Here is a 24,175-nt window from a genome sequence, read left to right on the forward strand (position 1 = left end):
TGAAATTGAAGCCACTAGATAGCACTACTTTTGAACTCACATCTTTGCTATAGCTGTACTGTACTGTGAATTTCTACTATTGGATGACTACTTCCTTGCACTTAATTACACTATTAGATGAGGTGCCTTTACCTTTCAAATGATAGATGACTTTTTGATGACTCTCATTACATATACAGTATTCACTAAAGTACCGAAAGATAATGTTTCTTTGTTTACTAATCACGATAATCGTGTACTGCATATGCTGTATGACGTTTTTCTGTAGTTTTGAGTCCTGAACTTGCTCTACATTTTCATGGTAAGACCATCTCGTATAACATAGATAAATTTTGTCTTCTCCAGAGCCTTATGCATGAAGTGTTGCAGTTGTGATGAATATTTTTGTCTTAACAAACTGAATGATTCGAACTGATATAAGGAACCCTTATGAATGTTTTGGTGAGTAAAATATGAGGAAGGTTAATATTGCAGTCTTGAGTTATATTTCTGCCATTTTTATCAAAATACTTCTTAATAGCACCCAAATTATCTTGTTCATTATGTTAGTAAACCAATCAGTTACTGCAAGTTGTGAAGGACTTATCAAGTGACATCAGGTTAATGGCAATAATAATAATGTTGCAATTATGGCCTGTTGACATGGGTCTGTGGGAAGTGTTTAGATACAGTACATGTTTGTTTAGGTGTCTTGTCACTGAATGAAAGCAGTTGGCAAATGTATTATCATTCCATTAGATCTGCTTTTGTTGTGGATAGCTAATTGTACTGGAGGTAAAATGGCAGTTCCTAAGAGAAAGTGTTGTTTGTTTGCTGCAGTGGAAGTCTTTCCTATTTTCCATCTGTTGGGTACTGAACCTAACTTCAGGGAGAAGTACATGAAGCCCTATGGTATTATATGAATCTAGTTTTTATGTAGATTCTTTGTTATCTTCCTGATAAAAGCTGGTCATCAGCCAATCCTGGAATACCTCCCTCTTTTGAAGAAGAGAAATCTTTTGCTAGATTTATTATTGATTAAGAGGTCAGGAGGATTATATAAGGAATCTGGGAACTGGAAGGGCAGAAGGATAGATACTCTTGCAATATAGACCAGATTTACTTGAACATTTTAGCTTTATTTTCAATTTCCACCACACTCATTATTGGTTTTACACCTTGAGTTGTCCTTCACCATACACCCTAACTAAATGCACCACACTAGTGATTGCAAGAACAGATTTCTTATTGGCTTTGTTTTGGGAATTGATGTTCATTTCCAGTTTTATCATCCAGTTTGAATGAATTCATTTCTAGGTATCTGAGAAATGGTGCTGCCAGCAGGAATACTGTACAGCTTGATTATTTTGTTTTTGGAAGATTTGTCAGTTCATTCAATTTTTTGTATGTAAGTAATCTCTCTATCCCCACATGCTGGGAAGGTTACACAGAAAAACATTACCCTGATTGTGGAGGTTTGTAGGCCCTCAAAATAAGTTCCAAGACATTTATTGTATTTCATATTTTAATAAAAGAAAAGGGAAATAAAAAAAAATATCCAAACCAGTCCTTTATTAAAGCCCATCAGTTCAGTTAGAAGGGCCATACTAGTAAGTCGACACTTTCGTGTTATTCATCTGTTTACCACAGACTCTCCCTAGGAAGATTCAGTTATTTTTGCAAGGCACATTTTTTAATCAAATGAACATCACATTTTTTTTTTAGAAAATTTTAAGACAGAAAACAGCAAGTAATGAAAAAATTTAGGCTTATTGAAATTTTTCAACACAGGAAAAAAATACTTGACTCTCATAATTCTAGTACACTTGTAGAATCTGATGACAGAAAACAGTTGATGATTGGCAGAGTCAGTGCGACTAACAGACTAGACAGTATTGGGGTATTTGTCAAACCCTACCCATATTCAAATGTTGGAGATGTAGAGTTTCATTACCACTTGGTTTTTAGGGGTTTGTTGGTTAATCTACTTATGCAGTACAAATTACAGGCAGTCTCCAGTGTACAACGGGGGTTCCGTTCCTACGCCGCGTAGTAAGCTGAAAATCATTGTAAGCCAAAAAACATCAAAAATCCTAAGAAAACCTTACTTTTTATGCTTTGGGTGTATTGAAAGTGATGTAAACTGCATTTTTATTGAGTTTTTCACAAAAAAAAAATCCAAATTTTTACTATTTTGCCTTTTGTAACCTTATTTCTTCCGTTGGATCGGCGTCGTAAGCATTGTAACCCTGGAACATGCGTCGTAAACTGGGAAATAATTTTTGATGAATATATTTGAAAAGCGTAACCTTGGAACGTCGTAAGCCGGACCCATCGTAACCCGGGGACTGCCTGTATTTTGTTTATTTATGGAAATTAGTAAAATGTATAAAATGAATGGTGTTACTCTTCATGTCTGTACACTATTGACAAGTCTCTTGATTGGAATGGTGTTACAAAGAAACCATTATTTTTCATGTCTGTACCATATTAACAAGTTCCCTGATTGACTTTCCTTTATGTTCTATATTTGCAGTAGGTTTTATTTTCAACCATTGTCTACTGTGGCTGTCACCTTGACAGACATCTGCTGTCAGGTGTGAACACATCTAAAACATGAATGGAAAATATAATTGGTATCTCAACCTTTTATCATTCATTAAATGTTTTGGTATATATAAAACAGCATAGAATATAGTATTTCGGTACTATTTACGAACATTTCATCAGACTTTGCTCTTTCTTATGAGTTTATCAAAAGAATATTCGTCTTTCATTTAACAGGTTGATTATGTATTGCTATCCGGCTATAGGTGCCATTAGATCACTGCACTACAAAGAGCAGACAAATTGTTCAATTTAGGCATATGTAAATCTATACATTCATAGCTTGAAAATTAGAAAACAATAAATTTGTTATCTAGGTATTTAGAACTTACTATGATGAAGCCTAACAACTGAACACCTCAATCTTTGGAGCTCATTAATCTCTCTCTCTCTCTCTCTCTCTCTCTCTCTCTCTCTCTCTCTCTCTCTCTCTCTCTCTCTCTCTCTCTCTGCCTGGTCCTCATTACATATTCTCATATGCATAAATGTGTCATGATTTGGTGACCTTGGATGGATTGATGAACTGGAATTTGTTTTTCAGAGGTTTCCATTGCAAAGAACATATTAGGTATTGCACTAGAGCTGTCCATTATTCGAATTTCACCCGAGACTGTGTTTTCCCCATCAACTTTGACATTCATTTTTGTCCTGATTTGAAATGCATATTTTTTACATACAAGGTAACCTTCACATGTTCTGGTAGAAATCATTTGTTATTTTGCTGAGGAATTCAGTTAATGTATATAGATATCTATAAAAAAATATAGTATTATTGTTCATATGCATTTTTATCGTGCCTCCTTTTTTCAGACAGTGCAGAAGGTTAGTTTTTTGATGGCTGGATTTACCAAATCCAAAAGCACTGGATATTCATTCTGTTTTGATTTCCTAGTCAAGAACTAACTGGGGTAAGTTTCTGAGGAGATTCTAGATACAGTAATAGATTGTATAGTTATCAGTTGGTAATGGCATGCATAAAACAAAAGCTTTTCTTCAACAGAGGTGTGGATGATCATGTCAGAAAATTATTTTTAATAATAAAGGCTGGATTGCATCAAGGACCTGACAGGACACTTAACAGGAAAGGTACATGAAGAAGCATACATGAAATACAATTACAGAGCACTTATATTTACCAGGATGCTGCTACTGCCTATCCATAATGTTAGAAGGACATTACATATTCTGAGAAGTTAATTGGTCAAGAGAGAATGTTGTATCTCCATAAAATTGCTGAACCAGATTGCAGTCACATTTCTCGACTTGTAAGGCCCAGATTTAGTCGTGAACGTGAACTGAAAATTGGAGTAAGATAGCATTAAAATTGGATGAATCCAGGTGAGAAGAGACCAAGCAGAACAAGTAAAAAAAAAAAAAGGTCAGAAAGCAATGCAGCTGGGGACCAGAGGGGCACTGCAAAGAACCTTTAGTATGTCCACATTATTCCACATAAAGTGCACTTTGTAAACAACAAATCAGAACCCCAAATGGTGGGTTAAGGTAAGTGTCATTAGGCTGAATTCTATATTTTTTCAATCCCTTCAATGACTGCTGTTCTTTGTGAAATGTTTTTGGGGGGATTTTATGAGGAACTTCTTATATTATAAATCAGTTTACATAGTTGCAAGCATTACTTGAATATTTTAAAAAACTGGATAAACTGACTGGCAGGTCACAATAAAGTATAATGCCTCATGCGACGTTATGTAACCCAAAGTAGACCTCAAATAAAATCCAAGGAAGTACCCCTTCACTACAGTGTTCTGATCAGATAATATCAGTACTGTACTATGTAAAGTCCAAATATGCAATCTTGGGTATGGATTTTTTTGTGTAATCCAAGGATGAAGAGATTTTAGGGCTGGAAGAAGCGTCAGTGACTAGAAAATTCTGTTACCTCTAGTTAGAAGTTGTGGTGGGTGATTGTTTGTAAAAATATGTCTAATTGAAATTTAGTTAGGACTCACTAGCCTGAATCTTTATATTAAGTGACAGCAGGATAGAGAAAGAGAGAGGGGAGGTTCTCCATTTTAAACTTGTACAGATTTATTTTGGTTAGGATTTGAATATTCCAGTGAGGGTTGAGTCCAACATCAGTTGGATCAAAGCTTTTTAATTCTGAGTCTGATACTAAGCCTTATATTTGGTTTTCATAGATTCAGATAGGAGTTGCTGTGTAGTAGCATCAGGGTAGATTGTTTAGCCTCCCACCTTGTATGTGTTAATTTTTCATCAGGTGAAATAATTTTCAGTTTGGCTTTTATGTATGCAAGTTGTGCTTTCCAGTTCAAGTGTGTATGAAAGATTAAATCTCAGACTTTACAGTTTGACTAATAGGTATGAGATTGTTCCTCATTTTTCCTTAATTTTTGGGCAGAAAGTTAGTATGAAAATCTGTGAACCCTACGAACGTTTTCAACATTTCAAGTCTGGACTGTACAAAAGGGGCATAGAGAACATCTCTTGGAACCCATGGCTTAAGTCATCACAATAACAAGGAGTGCATCTTTGAATTACTAGCACAAATTAGTATGGATATTTATAGTAGTATTTAAAGATGCTGCTCCCATCAGGTATAACGGTACTTCCTGAAATACACGTTAGGTTAAGAATAGTGCAGTTGGAATTCAAAAAGCAGCTTCAGCTGAGTATTATAGCTGAATTTTGCTGTGAACACATTTAAGAGTCCAAAATGACAAATTTTGAAAGTAATTTGTATTTTTCCTAACATACAAACTCTTGGTCTTTACATATGGGATTAACTTTTAGCGAACTGGAAATCAGGCCGTTAAACTTTTACAAAGTAGTTATGGTAATAGCTACCAATAGTAGGGCTGGAAGCACCGCCCACCAAGTTGGTGCACATTCAATCCTACGCAGTTTACCTTTTGGCCCAGGTAAGAGAATGAGGGGTGGCAAGAGGTGGGCCCTTTATGTAAAGGCCTCAGGTTTGTATGTTAGGAAAAATATAGATTAGTTTAAAAATTTATTTGTTCATGCACAATACAAACCCTTGGTCTTTACATGTGGGAGACTTACTTTTGGAGAGAGGAATCCGACTAAATCTCTGAGCTGACTGGTAGTTCGGCTCACCTCGGTACTCTCTTCCTGGTCATGAAAGAGCAAAGGAAGGAGACCATTCCTCTGATCTATTGAACAAGAGAGGTGTTCAGTCGTCAGACTTCTGGGCATTTCGAATTAAAGGAATGTGATGCATGTATCCTTGATTCGAAAAGGTTTGGATGAACCCACAGTGTCAGAGACTATAAAACTAAGAATAACCAATTAGTTTGCTCATAGTCGGTCCCTCTCTCCCCTTGCTAGAGAGAAGGAAGAATTTGCATCTAATCCAAATGGAGCTGGACAGCTTTTTCACTGTTCCTCTGCCCACTCGTGAGGCAAAAATAAGAATTTCTCCTTTTGTGTAGTGAGATCATTCTCCACAGAGAAGCTTTCCTTTATTAGAAGTGCCCTCATTACTGGAAGGTTTGGTTGTGCTTCAGGCAATTGCCTTTGTGCTCCGATTCTTGGTGTCTCAACTTCACACCACTGAGATGTGTACCATCCAGGTCAAGACCTCTCATTCTTAGTCCCTTTCATTTCTATTTTACTTTAGGCCACATGGTCAGTAATACCATCCTTTCTTGAGAATTTGTCTTTGAAGGTGCATAACACAAAGTTGTAATAGTCAGTATTCACTTGTCTTACCAAGAGAGGTGGACCAGTATCAACATGACGTCAACAGCTTCCGAGTCAATTTTATTTTGTTCTTATCTCAATTATAAAATTTTTGTCCTCTTTCCCTGAGCAAATTGAATCTCAGGGAAGTGGCCTTAACAACTACGCAGGAATATACTTGGTATGTAGTACCTGCCAAACCAACACTGCCCACACTGCTTAGTCTCACCATCACACTAGGATGTGAATGACTATGTTTAGGGAATTTGAGATTTCCCTCTTATTAACTTTATCATATAGACATTTATGTCTATGTTTCAAGTGAGATAGTATCTGTTGGTGTCTAGTTTTATTCTACATAATAATATTTCACTGGATCTAGTCATAAGGAGAATGTTTCACTTGCCAGCCAGAGAATTAAAAAACAAGTTGCTCTCAACTAAGTAAAATGTGATGTCATTAAGTAACTACTCTTCTACCACACAAACTTTTTTTGCATCGTAAGATCAGAAAAATATTGTAATTTCTTATGACAAAAGTAATATAGCAGTTTTCCACTGTTCATGTTCATTGTGGATTATCATTTCAATTTATGGCATTGAACTGTTTATTTTCCATTTAGTAGTTTGGTTTGAATTTTCTGTATAAACCTATTAAGGTTCACTTGGTAGATTGATTTTTATGTTCTGAAATACTGAATCAAAATGTTACAAAACTTCTTAATATAAAAATCAGAAAAGGATAGAAATTAAATTCAGGTGTATCTTTGGACATAAATTTATTTTTAAAGTTCTTTTTCTTTGACAGAGTAAATACATAAAACCCTGTCAATATTTCTAAGAGAGAATAATAAATACAAAGTCATGATTTTCATTAAACCATGTACAATAAATACAATCTGCTGAATCAAAAAATTAAAACTAAACAAATGAAGTAAACCTATTTTATAAGACTAGATATTTCGTTATCAGATTTTAAAAACAGTTTAATGAGATTTCATACAAATCTCCAATCACTCTGGTTCTACCACACATGCAGATTCAACATCCTTTTGCTCAAAGGTCAAGAAGCCCTTGACACCGTACTGTAAAATAGGTGGGATGCTGACAGAGCAATATCCAAACTTGTATTCTATCACTTGACACTCGTGTTGCTAGAGCATTTTTCAAATCATAGCTTTCATATTTTTTGGCAAAATTATCACTAAAATATAACAAATTATAGAGGACCAAAGGCAAATCTAGTGGCACAAAAGACCAAAATGATTCTCAAATTTGCTTAAACTTTTTGTACTACAGGGAATATTTCTATACAATATAACACAGATGAGGATGTTTTTCAATGTTTGATTGAGACAATGATGAGGATAAGACGCAGCACTTAACCAGGAGTTTTTTTTTTATTTTTTTTTTAGAGCTGGAGAAACCTGAAAATGATTTTGTAGCAGCAACATGGAACACTTCAAGATTTTACATCATTCTTGGGAATTTTTAAAGAAAGGCGTAAGTGTTTCACTGTTTTGAAAGTCAAATCAAGATGCTGTTTTGAAAAAGAAACAATACCAAAGGCTCTGCGCAAAAAACACTCACCACTGACAAACTCTCAACATTTATAATGACACACATTATTAATCAGAGGAATGCTCAGCCTGTATCTCCGAATGCCAAACAAAAACACTGTTGGTAGTATCCAGATGGAGGCTGTGAGCATACCCCTGAAAGATCCCTTACAATTGGCCCTGAATGAGTAAAGGCATCGTAAGTACAAGACCCCCACTTCATAGTTCATTAAGGTGGTGACATATAAAACATTACTGATACCACCAGCCATTCTTAGTAGGCCACATTTAATGTAAATTTTCTCAATTTTTTTTTTTTTTTTTTTCTTTTTTTTTTGGTCCTTTAAAAATCTAATTTGACCTTTCAATTACCTGATATTCTATGAATGCCAATTCCTTAATAGGAATAGTAATAGAGCTTTGTACCTGAGTATTTATATTTTAAAAAAATGTTCCCTATCTAACCCTAAAATAACCAAAAATTAATGGGGTTTCATTTACACTTGTCAAAATTAAATGAATGTGGCACTATACAAGAAAATTGTGAGGTGTTGGAATGGTCTTTCTTACTTCTGTATTAATACCTAGGAGACTAACTGGGTATGTAGCCATCATTGGACTGCCAAGTCCCTAAATTTGTGCAGTCTGACATTTTGGCATCAGTCTTCATCATCGATATATCTTGCTCTGATTTTTTCAACTGATACCAAAGGATGGGTTGCAATCCAATATTGGCTTCATGACCCAAGCATGTGTGTATGTGAACAGTGGGTGCCAAGGAGGATCTCTCATGCGCTTTACGAGAAAAGGCCCTGAAGAAGCACAAAATCTCCTCCTCTCATTCCACTACACACAGACAATAAGGAGACATTTATCACATTATATCTTTTCAGAAACAATGAAAGGCTCCTGTTAAGGCAATGTTGTTTTTTCCTCCTTACATATACATATGTATGGGATATTAAGAAACTAGCAAATATTTAAGATATGAATTACTAGTCCTTGAACTAGTTAAGGCAAAGGTACAATTTAACTGTACTAATACTGCGCTACCAGAACTGCCCCTAAAAGAACTAACTGCCTTAGCGAAAGCAGCTGCCATGTTTTGGGGAACTTTTATATTATACTCATTTTTAGTTTGCAGTTTCAACACTTACTTTCATGCACTGACACCATTCTTTTATCCAAATGTGTTCCATTTATCTTCTTGACCGGTACTATCACATGAACAAAAATATGAATGATAATTATAATGTACATATTTGATGATGAAAAGAGGAAGAGAAGTTTCTGACTTTATTCTCACAACCTTCAGTATGCAAAATATTTCTTGATTCGTCGACTTGATGAATCTATTAACAAGAATTATCAAAAACATATAATGGAAGTCCTAGGACTCTGAAACGCTTAAAGAGTCCGCAACAATTCATAACTTTGATTAATAACATATTTCCTTTCAAATTATAAAAGGATAATAACACACTAATCCCATCCCCTAGTGACCATCCCCATCAAACACACGCGCACACAAACACAGCACTGCTCATCTAATCACACTTGTGATCAATTACGAGACTCGACATCTATGTATAGGACCCTGATTTTGATTATATCATTATTTTAATTACATGTTATGAACCAAATTCCTCGGTGCGTAATCTTTTGGCAGTAGTATCTTTCTCTTCTCCTCCTGTTCCAGCGCCTTCACCCCTTCCTCCTGCCCTTCCTTCATCTCTCTGCATGAAGTGAAGTCGTTTCAGGGGGTATTTCAACATACATGTACTCTCTGACTCCCTTACAAATGCCGTCATCTTCCCACATTCACTTCTAGGACCATCATCTTTTTCAACATTGCTATTTCCATCCACTTGTCTCAATGTTTCGTCACTAAGTTTTATTTCGAGGTCACTCAAAAGTGCCTTGAAAGGAACATGAGATTGAAGTTCTTTGTGTAATGGTGGCTGGTTGAGAGACTTACTATCTAAGTAGTGAGATGCACTGACGTCCCTCCAGAAGCCTAAGCAGGCACACACTGGTGGTGGTGTTGATGTCTCCACCCCTGGTGATGGCAGGCCTGTCTCTTCTTCCTCCAAGGCTGCTGCATTTAAGTCTTTTAAAGGCGGTTGTCGCTGCTGCGGTTCTTCGTTTGCGACAGACAACTGTCATACCTGGCAAGCATTGGGTACCTTTTTTGCCTCTTGCTGTTGCCACTGACACTGATGACAGGGCTTGCAATCAGCTTCCGTTTTATTGGCTTGGAGGGCAGTTTCCCATTCAACCAGCTGCCCCATAAAGTTGAGGTTTGGTGAAATGATGGGTCTTCGGGCTTTGACGTATTTGTAGGAGTCCACCATTGTCATTCGGGTGTGTTTCATCAGGTATGCTATGACGATGGTAGGTGAGCGTGACACACCCGCCTGACAATGAACAAGTACTCGGTCACCGGCCTGCCGGGCCTCGTCTGAAAGAAGAAAAAAATTTCACATTAGGTAAAATGCTAGGAGTCATTGTTTGGATACTTCATTCTTCATAAATGAAATGAAACAAAATCAAAAGGCTTATTATGTATGGCACACTGACAGTCACCAGTCATAACATTGGGATGAAAATCACACTCCCCTCCCCCAAACCCCAACCCCGCCACTCACGACTTCTTAAAAGCCTTTGGAGATCAACCAACTGTCCAAGGGTGGAACTGAAAGGCTGGAGAAACAAAAGCAATAATTGTTCACCAAGGTCTTTGTTTTGAGAGTGAGTCATCGCTCAGAGGCTATTGTTAGGCCCATGCGACACAAGACAAAAAGAAGGGGAAAGATCTGATGTCTGACTGATCCAAGAGAGATCTGCAAACACGGCTTATATAAAGCTCAGGAAAAGAAGGATATTCTGTGAGACAAAACCGAGACCTTTCAAATGTACGGGAGTAGCAGAAAGTGAAAACTTTAAACGTGTGTGTTTTTATATTTTCATGTTTTAGAATAAACATTTTATAATGGTTACAAAGTACTTTCCAAGCCAGTCTTTCACTACACTGATTTTCTTATATTTTTTAACCACAACTCGAAAATCTTGCCATGGTAAGGGATCTGCTTTATTACCATATATTTGGAAACATCATAGAGTAATTCAAAAAAAGAAAATTTCAAGTATGAACTTATACAACCAGCTGCTGTCTGCTGCGACATTTAAATACCACACGAACTGAATTCCTCTACCCAACCCCCCCACCCAATCCCCCTTCTTCCTTCCCCCACTACCTTCCCATTCACCATTACAAGGGCCACTTATTTTAAGTGAATGGACTTCCTCCTTTGGCTCCTCCATTTTTTCTTTCATTCTTGTTGTATTTTTGAGGCACAATAGGGGCGTACTGAATGAAAGGGATATTATTTTTTTGTCGGGAGGTCGCTTTAAAAAAATAAAATGAAGGAAGGCAGGAGGACGAAAATTCCATTCAGCTTTCCTAACTGATTCCATTTAAAATTTTTTTTTTTTTTTAGTGCATGAAATATAACATTGAGAATATATCTGAAAGGTGTCAAGGCTTTGAGAAAGAGTCTAATACTGGAAGATGAGGGGGGCCTTAGGAAACAAAGGGCGTTTTGCAGTAACTGGAGGAGAAGGTTTCCTGATAGCATGATGGTCGTCACACTCCCAGCGCAGGAGACCGCAGCAGCAGGAGCAACAGCGTCGTGGATTAGTGAGTCACCGTACTCTCTTAGTCATACTACCTACCAAAAATTCAAGTTTCTCTCTCTCTCTCTCTCTCTCTCTCTCTCTCTCTCTCTCTCTCTCTCTCTCTCTCTCTCTCTCCATGGTACAACTATGAAATCATAACCTCCGCTGAGATACCTCATAATGAAGCGGTGTTCAGGTCTCTAAATTACAAAGCCTCAACGACGAGGGTGACGACGAATTTAACAACAATCACAAACTTCTATAGGGCACATACATACATTAAATAATGAATCAACATGACAACGGCCCAAGGACTAATGACAAAACACGTAGTTGTTGTGTTACAGGGGAGGATGTATCACCCCCGTTATCTTCCGCATCACCACACAGCCATGTTTCACTTGGTGTTTGTGTCGTCGGTGTACATGCGTTTGTTCTTTCCCTCGCTCCTACAACGTGCAAAGAGTGTGCTCCTTGAACAGACGCATGGCTCTTTGTCTCCCATTTCCTTGTTTTCCATCCGTCGATGGATAGACGGGCAGCAAGTGATTCCCACATCAAGGCAATCCCCTCTTCTACTTGATCAAGTTGCTGCCCGAATTTCATTTCCTAAAACGTCGATTCTTAAGGGACCCCGATCCTTCTAGCGTGTAAACAATTCTTCTATTCTTAATTCAAAGGCAGATATTGTCTTCTCAGGGAAATACGTAAACACAAACAGTTGGGGCGGAAGTACAAAAGGCCCAAACCTCAGGCAGGGGACGTTGGCCTTAGACATATGGTGTCTAAATTTCGAGACAATGAATGGATCATTCAATGGAGGATTATCAATGACCAAACCTGCGGTCCCAGAAATCACTCCTCTCTCTCTCTCTCTCTCTCTCTCTCCTCATATTCCCCCATCTAACAACCCGCCCCCTTCCCACACAAACCTAACCATACTTTCTCCATATAGCTCTAGACCCCATCCTCTTCCTCAAACCAAACTTATTAACCTGGGTCTTCAAATTTACTTTTCAAAATAAAGGAAGAGGCAAATGTAAATAAGCGAGTAATGAAGAATGATAATATTGCAGGAGATTCAGTATATTAATACACAACAAACGAAAAATGAATAAAGAAAGAAAAAGCGTCAACAGCAAATATTTTCGCAGTGATTTGTGGTACCGAGACTTGAACGAATGAACACACCCGCCAACTGACGTTGAAGTCGCATCCATCTAGCACTCAAGATGTCTTAAACAGTCTTCGTGACTATCGTAAAGTAACTTATTTTCTTGGAATTCCGCTGTGGCAAAGGACATTCAGCCCAGTCGTGACAATACGTAAAAGGAAAATGCTGAGTCCTGGTAATGGCTCAAGATGAGAATGTCCTCTGGAAGTGGAAAAAAGATTCAGCAAAAGTCATCGTGAGAGAGTGCCTTTAAAGTTGTCTCAGCACAATCATGGGAGTAACCCCGCCCATTCATGAGTCATCATCTACACTCTCGCGTACCTGTTGCAAACTTTCCTCTCCTTATACAAATAGCTTTTTACCTTTAGGCGCAAATTTTGCATTTCGAATTAAAGTCAGAATTTCCTATTATAAAGTTTACAGGGATGTTACCATGAATATAAAATATATGGAAACTTGATAGCGTAAGTCAACCCCCCCAACCCCGCCCCAAAATGAACTAGTCGTAGCAAGACCAGGAAATGAGAACCACGCGTGTACAGCGTGAACTGTAGAGGCTAAACTGGCTGAACATAGCTTCAATCTAACAAGTTCTTTTCAGCAAGGAGTTTCCTGCGTTAGGCGGATAGGAACCAAGATTTTCGAACATGTTTTACATAGGGGGTAAAACATGTTCGAATTTTTAGGATATTAGATCTTCACGCATGAATTTCACATAACGCATATTCACGCCTGAATGAATACGAGTTTCGAGAAATATCTTGACAAACTTTGTTGAACTTTCCACCTAAAGAAAGAGAGAAATATCGCAAGCGACCGCTTTCTTCCAGGAAAGGTGCTCATGTTCTGGAAGAAGCGTGTGGTAGGAACTCGAAGTCGCCCACGACGAATTTTCTTTTTTTTTTATGGAAGACGTCTGGAAATCCCTTGACCGACCCCCCGAAGGCTGCCGCCTTTGAAGAATTAACGTCATCATATTCAACCCTCATGCTCCTCATCTCTCCTCAGGGCAAAATCCTTTTCGTGCATCGTCATCTCTTGGTAAGACGCTCTTCTCTTAAGTTTCTCAAACGCCGTTGAAATACATAATATATATTACAGGCACAATTTGAAAGCGAAACCTAAAAATTCTCTCCCAACCTTACTCGTCTTTTGAATTTGAATGTCCCAAAATATGAAAAGGGAACAGAGTTAGTCAAATGAAAATAAATATCTCCAGCAACTTCGCTGGTTTCAGGCGCAGCCATGACATCATCTACAGCCAGCTTCGAACGCGTTGGGAACACAAGCATGGGTGAGAGAGAGGGAGAAATTATATAAAATGGTTTTTCTTACAATCACTGATTTACAGTTCCCTGTTAACTGAAAGGTCCTCAATACGTCAACAGACGTTTGCTACTCCAGACTTCTATGTGCAACGTATCTGAGAAGCAAATGCAAAGGATACGAGCAAAATTCACTTGAAATGGGGTATTTAATGTCATTTCTCGGTGGAACAGTATAATGAAGATTGAAAACTATTGCAGTTTTACCTTCAACAGTAACTTGCTGTCCACAATCCATGAAGAATGCCATTGCAATCTACTACAATACAGCAACCCAATGATCAAGACTGTTCACAAATAACTATTATTACGCTGGCAGACCATGATCCACTAAGAATCTACCTGGTATGCTCAAAGGGGATAATTTCAGCTCGATAACAGGGGGGAAAAAAGGTGCCATTCCATAAGAGGAAACTTCAATTGGCTGTCTTCGTCAGTCTATATACCGACAAAAGTGGTTCCAGTTATTCCACTCTGTGCCTTATAAGCTCTCCTTGGCCAGGTTAATTTCACTGTTTATTGTCTTTTAAAGGTCAGTTTGGGACACATGGATGCTTCCAGATCCCACACTCGCATAATCTTGAAAACAAGTCAACATAGGAAAAGGAAGTCAGTGGTCACAAAACGAAAAAAATCGGGGCTCCATTTAAGGCAGATGTTCATCGTTTCTTGTCCTTGGAATAGCCCTTCAGCCCCCTTTATGCCGATGACCCAAGTGGGTAGGGAGGCGGCCAGTGGTGGAAGTGCCCAATGGAAGGGCACATCATTGTGTTATCCGGTCGTCCATTCGTACGGGATATTACGGTGTGCTGCTACAAGTGTGGGTCGTCCTTGTGATGGTCATTCATAATTCCACGACTTTCTAATTCATTCATATGCCCTCTCAAAGGAACCTTCAATCTGAAAATGCCATGACCCCTTCAACGTTAACCTTAGGGTTTTTTTAGAAATAGATTTTTTTGTACATGTGACCAAACAGCGGTATGCGTTAAGAATCTAATCAGAGAGAGAGAGATATGCCATTACTGCATTCCTCTCTGTGGCAGCATCATGTCAAAGATATTTTCCAAATTATTCACCATTCTTAAGCAACGGCGTTGGGAAAAGGGAGACGATGGGAGGTGGGCAGTCCCACTCACCGATTCCCCCTGCTTTTCTTCCCAACTATTTTTCCTCCCATGCCAATTCTATACAACCTATCGACCCAGCAGTCAGAGGAAAAAAAAAATCTCAATCACCCAAAAACTTCCGATCCCTCGCCAATAACTTATACAGAGGCTTTTATCAGCGGTGATGTTTACGACATATAAAGCCTCACGGATAATTTGGTAATTGTGGTTTATAGCCCTAACGGCTAAAAGTTGTGATTTACAGATTGAAAATAATGTCAATTAGAGGTCCCCACTTTATGTCTAAATCAGGCGGGAGAGGCAGTTCATTTCGTCAGTCTTATTTCTAAAATACCTAAAAAAATATAAACAAGAGTAATATGCAATATAGCGCCGCCGTGTACGAATGAGTTTCAAAATAAACCACAAACTGTACAGGAAGTATCCCCAAGCCATAGGTAGGAGCTTGTATAAAAAAGAAATAACTCCCTCTCCAAAAAATGCTAAATCAACAAGGTGACTAAGTCAGGTGAAAGGTCACAGGAATTGAGACGACTTTCCGAAGCCATAAAAATTCAAACTTGAAATTAAAAAGGACGTTGAAAAATTAAAAAACAAGTAAAGCAAGAAGTGCCAACTTTTGCACGACTTTTCATCCTGGTTCCAAAATGCTGACGAGCAGAGAGACACAAAGAGAAACCAGGCAGCTTCCGACTCGACCATTACAACAAACCGTCGATGCTATCAGACGCCCTATCAGAGGGGCTTTCCACGCTGGGTCTCCCAGATATAATATTTCTGGGAGCCGCTTCCGTTAAAGGGGAGTGAAGTTCGGCCTCGACCTGTCAACCCCGAGTGCTTTGGCATCTTATTGAACACAGTGGCACTTGGGAAATGGAAGGTAATTTGCGAGAGAGAGAGAAAGAAAGATACAGAGCATATGAAAGAGTGAGTGGGAGATTTTCCAAAAAATTCAAGAGAAATGGGAGGTTGGGGGGGGAGGGGGGTAGGGCGGCAAAGATGAAGACAGACGAGGAGGCTGAGAGAGTGAGTCATTCGCTGCTGATATTGCAATCAATTCCCGGAGTGATGATGCGACGCCTAATTTCCCTTCCATGTTATCGGTGTCTGCATCCCCTCTGACAACACGTGTCATGTCTTATCGCGACATTCTCTCTCTCTCTCTCTCTCTCTCTCTCTCTCTCTCTCTCTCTCTCTCTCTCTCGTTTACATACACGCATTTTGTTTATTTCAACTTCTCTCCTTCATTACAGATCGCATTTCTGTACGCCCCCGTAAACTATCACCATAGACTTTCATGATTTATGGATTGTGCGCGCGCTTAAGCGCGTTCGTTTCCCCTTGGGACGTGATGTAGACAACTGTCCGGTATCACTTTTCGCACTGATACTCAAGTCCGATTTCCTTCCTTCTGACTCACTGGCTTCCATGGGATGGGATCGGTTACAAACCGCTCGATTTTTCTTCCTTCAGAGAGAGAGAGAGAGAGAGCTTTTCACATCGCCCCCCCCTTTTTTTTTTTTAGCTAGGCAACAAGAAATGTTTGTCAAACTAGAAAAGAAAACTTCCAGTTTTTAGAAGAGCGACTGGAACCTCCAGTTTTTAGAAGAGCGACTGGAAATTCATTAAAAATGAACTGAGTTTCAATAATCTTTACAAGGCGAAGTTCCTCCATGAACGAGATTACGTTTTAGAGCCTAGTGAAATTTAAGCCCATCTCTCTCTCTCTCTCTCTCTCTCTCTCTCTCTCTCTCTCTCTCTCTCTCTCTCTTCTCTCTCAAGACTGAACTAATGAAGCCATCAAGACAACCGCCCTCCCCCCTTCCCCCTCTTCCATGGCCAAGGCTAACAACACAAGATCAATATTATGATGCCCTTCAATTGCGTACAGCGCCCGAGTAGGGACATTCAATGCCAATAAAAGTCGTGGGCGTATTTATTGACGACAATAGGCCCCGCTTCGAGCAGGACGCGCATCTTCATCTACATCGTCGACGCCGCCGTCTCCCTCTACACCACAAAAGAAGGAGAAGGGTCTTTGAACTATTGTCATCTATTGATCTCTTTCATTTCACGAAGAGGACGACACGACGAGCCTTTTATCATAATATTCAAGCTCTCTCTCTCTCTCTCTCTCTCTCTCTCTCTCTCTCTCTCTCTCTCTCTCTCTCTCTCTCTCTCTCTCTCAATTTCTTTAATATTAAATCACCTGAAGAAATAACCTGGCATCAGTTACAAATCACCTGGATTTAACGCGCGTAAATGGCGTCCAGTACGCAAGAGAAAGTGCTTTTTGGGGATACAGGTACATGAATTATTATTTCCAATAAGTATAAAAAAAATCTTTGGGTAATGATCACTCCCCGATGATCCTCTCACTACATAAGCAAGGCAAATGATCCGTCTATTTGCCTGTAGCCGCATTCAATAATAACTTTATGTCAAGTCCTCGAGATCTAAAAACTGTGCAAGATTAATCTCCTCTAAGTGGCCCGCAGTGAAATGCACTTTCCCTCGAATCCTCAGATTCGAGCTCCGACTGGTTCTTCCGCGCGTTTATTATCAGCAAGGGTAGATTCACTTAATGAAAATGAGCCATTAACGTTTACGCAACAACGACTTCCGCATCAGGGAAAATGTACCGACTTAATCACACTAGATAGAGTTTGATAAATGGCCCGTGAATGATATATGGAGAGGGGGGTGGGGAGGAGAGAAAGAACTTCATCACAGAAGTTACTCATTATTTTGTCTGCAATACATCGGCCGACTAAATCTTTCCTCTAGGTAGCCAACAAATTTTTCCTCAGCAGTTGCCAAATTCAAGTTTATCAGACGGTTATAAAAAAAAACTCAACAGGTGGCAATTTTACAGTCCTGCTACTCTGCATCTGCACATTTTTACAAAAGTGAGTAATGAAGAAACCCTGACAAATAAAATTGCGCCTGATGAAGGTCTCCAGAGGGGCAGGTGGAAGAATTGAGATGGGGGAAGGGGCGTGACAAAAGAAGAGGTCCAAGGGGAAAAAGAAAGGGGGAGGGGGGGGTTGGGAATAATGATGATGATGACGCTTTAGGGGGTGTGTGGGTAGGGAGTTCGTACTGTCAATACCTCATGTCAATATCAATATCGCCGAGGCCATTGTTGTACCCTGTGACTCATAGGCGATAAAGGCAACGGCGCTTTGCTAACGGAACCCTAAGCGTTCCTGCGGACGCTGGCAGAGAGGGGGGGGGGGGGATGCAAAAATGGAAAGAAAGAGGGCTTCGATGACCATAGGATTAAAATATGGAGAGAGTGACAGAGAACATAAAACATTTCTTATTCCAGTGAATAAAATAAATACTACAGTGACTGATGTTTTTTTAATGCTGACTATAGGATGCAAATGCATAAAGGAATGTTTTCAAAAACCATGAAATTCCAAGAAAGGTTAAACACACAATTAACCCCTTGGGGATGTTTGCACGCGAAGGGAAAAACTACAAATGACGAAAAGGGGGGGAAAATGAAAGAGAAAATGAGAAAGGGAAACAGGGAAAACGACGATGGAGGGAGGGAGGGAGGGGCAAGCTATGGCACCCACTGGGTGACTCACTCACACTTCGGCAAATATCCCTCATTTCCCGGAGGCTCAAGAGATTTGATGGAAGGCAAACAAAAGCAAGATTTAATCTCGCGCGATCTCGTCAATGAAATCATCTCGACGAGAAAGAAAGAAAGAAGAAGGAGAAGGAAGAGATTTCCTTTGATGAAACGCAGCAGCGGCAGTGCGAGTTATTCCTTCGTGGATATTATCCTCCCCGCCTTTTTTTATGGCCACCCTCTTCCTGCCAACTGTGCGTAATAAAACGCCAATAAGTCGTGACAAATTAGGTGCCATTTAGACTTTTAATGAACCTAATCTGTGCTTGGCCAACGTCATCTGGCGCCAATGGTTGCCGGGATGACGTCACTCCCTCCCTGTCCCTTTCATTTTCCTCCCTTCGCCCCCCCTAGTGTTCTTCTTCACATTAATGCTTCACTTTTTTGGATTTCGCTTCAAATTTTACACATACGTAATTATCCTACAATTAGTCACGGTCCACCTGCATTCAACAAGACTCGTTTCAAGTTCACCGACTTAATGAGATCTATTCTTGTGCAACTGGCTCCTCTGAGGCACCAAACGTGGAAAAGGAACCTGTTTGCCAAACACCACTAAATGGAGCAATAGCATCTAATGGGCGGACATCCACGTCAACTTTTATGTACCCTGCCCTCCATTCCATTAACAGGTCAGGGGCCTGACCTTAGGCGGGTAAAGCTCCAGGTTTTATTTGCAGTTTTGTCATCCGAACCTGCCTTTTCGGCCGAATGGGGGGAACCAGTCAGTCCTCCCTCTGGCCGAGATGGCGGGTGGGGAGGGGAGGGGGGTCAGAAAAGTTTGTTTATAAGTGACGTCATCTTTTCAAACATCAACACCGAAGGGGGTGGCGTGCAATGGCAAGACGCCCACTTCTGAATTAATCAAGTCGCCACTTGTAAATTAATAACGTTCTACGCGTCACTGATCCTTTAAGGGGGGGTCGCCAAGTAAAAGCCAATGAGAGAGAGAGGCGGGGGCTTCAATACACTTTACAAAAATACATCCCATACGGATTTCAAAGACCCATTCCCAAGAAGTCTGAACGCTTCCCTTTCGCAAGAGAAGTGTGCGAATTTTGTGGTTTCGCTGACTCATGCATTCTTTTGAAGAGGGTTTGCCGGGACTTTCGCATTGTTTCGCTCTTCGTTTTTTTTTTCTGCCTCTCTCTCTCTCTCTCTCAACAACCTCTGTGCCCTACGCTTGCCTCGGAGGGGTCGCGATTGAGTGGGTGGAGTCTGTCGGTGCATTAGAGTGTGTGTTACTCAAGTGGAGGAGGAGGTGGTTCACGGAGAGGTCCTCGGGTCGAGAGATTTCGAGGGTGCATCTCGGTACTTGGGTGTCACTAATAACACGGCCCGGTAGCGTGCGTCAACAATGCAGACATTAAGCGAGTCTAAAAGCCAACCACCAACTGTCAGTGAGAGAGAGAGAGAGAGAGAGAGAGAGAGAGAGAGAGAGAGAGAGAGAGAGAGAGAGAGAGAGAATTCATGCACGACTCGTCTCTCCCTCTTACACCCCCAAAAAAGAATTCACTCAAAACGAATCACGCAACTTGAGAGTCAAGAGCGCTCGAGATTATTTCTTGCAATTAAAGCGAGGGCCCTTCGAGAGAGAAAAGAGTAAGACCCACGACGTTACATCGCGATCACCCAAACTCGTAATTACCCTCCTCGTCAGTCAGTGTTGGAAAAGCGTTGCGGCGGAGGCCCCCAACTGGAACGGACATGAGGCCTCCAACGTCCTCCGATGATTCATACGGTTCCTTCACCTTATTTTTAAGCCGAAACTGAATCCGCAGGGCAGGTTGAAATTCGACCAGATTAATGCTCTAAGGACCCGGATTTAACACCGGCCGCGGGTGGGAGAATGGGTGATGGGAAGGGGAAAAGAAAATAAGAGTGCAGACGGAGGGGGAAAGGTAGGGGAAATGGAAGTACGGGAGGTGGAGCGAAAAACGGTTTTGCTCTACCAATGGGAATAATCTAACCGGTTTTTTTTTTTTCGTTCGCCGACAGGTTTCAAATTTTAACCCTTCGGAGAGAGAGAGAGAGAGAAAAAGGGCTGTGTAATGCAACACAATGGGAGCTGTTTTTTCCTTTGGCGTTACCATGCCCAAGTATCCTTCCTCAATATTAAAAAAAAATTACTTAAACCATCTGCTCCTAAGCTTTGAATACGAAAGACTTCCTCAGTCCATTGCTATTACTTATCTCTGACGTTATACACTGTATCACAACCCGGTCGAACGAAACTCGAGGACAACAGGTGGACGGGACTGACTGCTGCATGTGACACGTCCTACGACATACCATCAAAGGACGGTTCCTGTCAGTGCAGCAGCAAGACGCGAGCACTAAGGATGATGATGATGATGATGATGCATCAGAGGGGAAACCAGTCGAACAAACATCAGAAGGAAAGAATGCCACATGGGGGGGGGGAGAGAGAAAGTATAACGAAACGTCAGAATGGTGGACGGGTTAACGTACAGCAAATGATAAACTATCGTTCCGATGATGGCTTCTTACCCCTCGCTTTCCCCTTCCTCTAGAGAAGAATGAAAGAGGGGAGAGTAGAAGGAGGGGAAAATGAGGGAGAGAGAGAGAGAGAGAGAAAGGGAGGGTGAGGGAAAACTCTCAATCTAAGATGAGTCATACTCAGGGAACTCTCAATTATTCATTACTTATCCTTGTGACTCATCCCCCTTTCAGAATTTGGCCCCCCCTCAAAACGACTATGATTTCTCCCCTCCCTCAAATCACATCCCCTCTCTCTCTCTCTCTCTCTCTCTCTCCCTCACTTCGTCTCTCCGTCCGTTATTCCCGGTTACGCCTCTAATGGGGAATTATTTTATTAGGCGGATTAATGCAATTGGATGTGGTGTCATTGCCAACAGACAGACTGGCAAGGGACACCCTCCTCTCCTTCCTTAACCTCCACCCCCCCCTCTCTCTCTATAACATTTCGCAAGGACTAAGACCCTCCCAAACTTCGGTCCATACCTGGACGCGTGAGAATCCAAAACTGACCGTATGATTTATGCAATTGAAACTGCTCCGATAATTACTAACACACCTAAAACTGTTTCGTTCCTCCTATCTTTCTCGAAAGTGTCCCTTGAGAAGTGTAACTTCAGACTAGTCAGAATGCCATACTAAACTATTAAGTTCGCCTTTAAAATTTTAAGAGTTATTTATAAAATACTGAAAATATCTCACTACAAACTTACCGATAAAATGTATGGCTTCGTCGAAGAACTGCCTAAGGTTCTGATGCCCCGAATCCATAGCGGGTAGGGTCTTGTAACAGATACCGGAGTCTTGGTGGTATCCCGGTAGGTGAGAGGTTACGTTTAATACCCGAGTGATGCCCAACGCCTGGAAAATAATGCCATCAGTTAACAAGATCATGGAAGATACACATATTTCAGATTTCACTGTTATAACTCAACCATCGCATGAAGATGGAAATCTCTCTCTCTCTCTCTCTCCAAATTATCGAATACTTTCAATATCCATATATCCATTGCATTTCAAAGGATAACTCATGGGGGAGGGCCTCTACGAAGTAACCCTACATCCCTGGAGGGTTGAAACCATTCTACAGGTACTCTCTCTCTCTCTCTCTCTCTCTCTCTCTCTCTCTCTCTCTCTCTCTCTCTTTTCTCACCTGTAGGACCCTGAGGTTCTGGGCGTCTCGGGCATTTCCGATAAAAAGGAAAGGTAGGACTTCGGCAGCTTCCGCCTGCTCGATGGCCGCCTCGTTCCCCGGTGAAGGAGGGATTCCGCCGCCCACGCACACGCCCGTGGAATTGTAGGCGTCGTAGCAGGGCGAGGACTCGATCTCGTCGCGGGACCTCATGAGGGCGTCCTCACACAACTCGGGGAATGCCCTTTCGAAGGCCTGGAAACCGCCTGTGGAAGGGAAGGGGAGAGAGAACGGATCAGTGGTGAGCCACAGATAAAGATAAAAATAACTAACATCATATAAAACAGTATTCTTCAGCTAAGATGCTCAGCGTGGTAATGAAAGCATCCAACTTGATGCATAATAAAAAAAAGGGTTTGAATAAAAAACAGAATGTCATGAGTTGAGCAAAAGTCGAACTTGCATCATGACGTCAAAGGCAAACGTCAAGAACTGGCCAATTCACATAAAGCGTTCGTCGTAAAGAAATAAAACGCTCGCCAAACTCGTACACAGGAGAAACGTACACACACACACACAGCAAGTATGAGTCAGAGGAGCATCAAGGACGCAAGAGCGTCGCATTTTGCCGCCGATGGCCTCGTATAGTTTGTGTGTTCATGCGTCCGTTGGCAAATTCATTCTGTTTCTTAACGTCGCCGAATATTTTCGCGATGATTTCGTTCTCTCTCTCTCTCTCTCTCTCTCTCTCTCTCTCTCTCTCTCTCTCTCTCTTTCATGAGTCGCATTAAATTCACAGCGGACTTACAGATGTCTTCTTTACAAGTTACCAAATGAATTGCAATAATAACCAATGTATAAATACAACAATTTTCGTACCCCATAACCGTTTTCATTTTGCATAGCTTATTAAAATTCACCTATAATCTTGTACAACCTTGTAGTTACAGTGTTATAGTTATCACTGTTATCGTCACTATTATTTGAGATGGAGAGCATTACAGAATTATCATTCTCTCTTTTCATCCAAGAAATCTGGTTGGCTGACTTTCTACACGTCCTTCCAGGGCCACAGTACACTTGCACCCAGACGCCATCAGCTGGGGAATTGGGGATGGGATTGCTGGGAATGTGGGGACAGGATGGCGGGGTGGGGGGGGGGAGGGGGGGAATAAATTCAGATAAGGGTTGAGGCTCTTCCTTGCTGCCGTCCATTCATCCAGACTTTTATCTTTATAACTCTATCAGGAGATATGGGGGAGAACGCTAGCTAGCTAGCTTGCACGTCCTTATCAAATATTCCCCTTTCCCTCGTTCGTCCGCCCTTGCCTTCAAGTGCAAAGGCAAAATTTCTTTTCCCTGAGAGAGAGAGAGAGAGAGAGAGAGAGAGAGAGAGAGAGAGAGCCAGGTGCTGCGGCATCACAACCGAGGCTACCGAGTTGTAACTTGAGACAGGTAAATACTCAAAAAAAGGAGAAAAAGAAAAAAGCGAGAGAAATGAATTACCTGACGAAGACAAGATCAGTGTCACGTGAGTATCTTGGATAAAACCGGTCTGGAAAGGACAGTGGCATACACACATACACACACACACACACATACACACACACACCTGAAGTAATGTGACGCCCCTTCAAGAGAGAGAGAGAGAGAGAGAGAGAGAGAGAGAGAGAGAGAGAAACTGCCTTAAACCCTCAACCCCAAGGGACTCTTTTACAAGCCTCCAACGTCACGCTTAGGGACTACGGTTACGCCTTGGTTGTATCACA

The 24,175-nt window shown here is 40.8% G+C and overlaps 1 protein-coding gene across 2 annotated transcripts in view; it reads right to left on the reverse strand.

The window, feature by feature from the left end:
- Positions 1–7,025: 7,025 nt before the first annotated feature.
- LOC136825325 (dual specificity protein phosphatase 10-like) overlaps positions 7,026–24,175 on the reverse strand; it is a 42,854-nt gene continuing 25,704 nt past the window's right edge. For both annotated transcript variants that reach the window (XM_067081503.1, XM_067081504.1), the window contains 3 exons: positions 22,428–22,672; positions 21,988–22,135; positions 7,026–10,283 (listed from right to left, as the gene is read on the reverse strand). In XM_067081503.1, coding sequence (XP_066937604.1) covers positions 9,985–10,283; positions 21,988–22,135; positions 22,428–22,672 — 692 coding nt within the window. In that variant the 3' untranslated portion in view covers positions 7,026–9,984. The remainder of the gene's footprint in view (positions 10,284–21,987; positions 22,136–22,427; positions 22,673–24,175) is intronic.

The sequence above is a fragment of the Macrobrachium rosenbergii genome, chromosome 37, assembly GCF_040412425.1.
Source record: "Macrobrachium rosenbergii isolate ZJJX-2024 chromosome 37, ASM4041242v1, whole genome shotgun sequence".
Classification (NCBI taxonomy): domain Eukaryota; kingdom Metazoa; phylum Arthropoda; class Malacostraca; order Decapoda; family Palaemonidae; genus Macrobrachium; species Macrobrachium rosenbergii.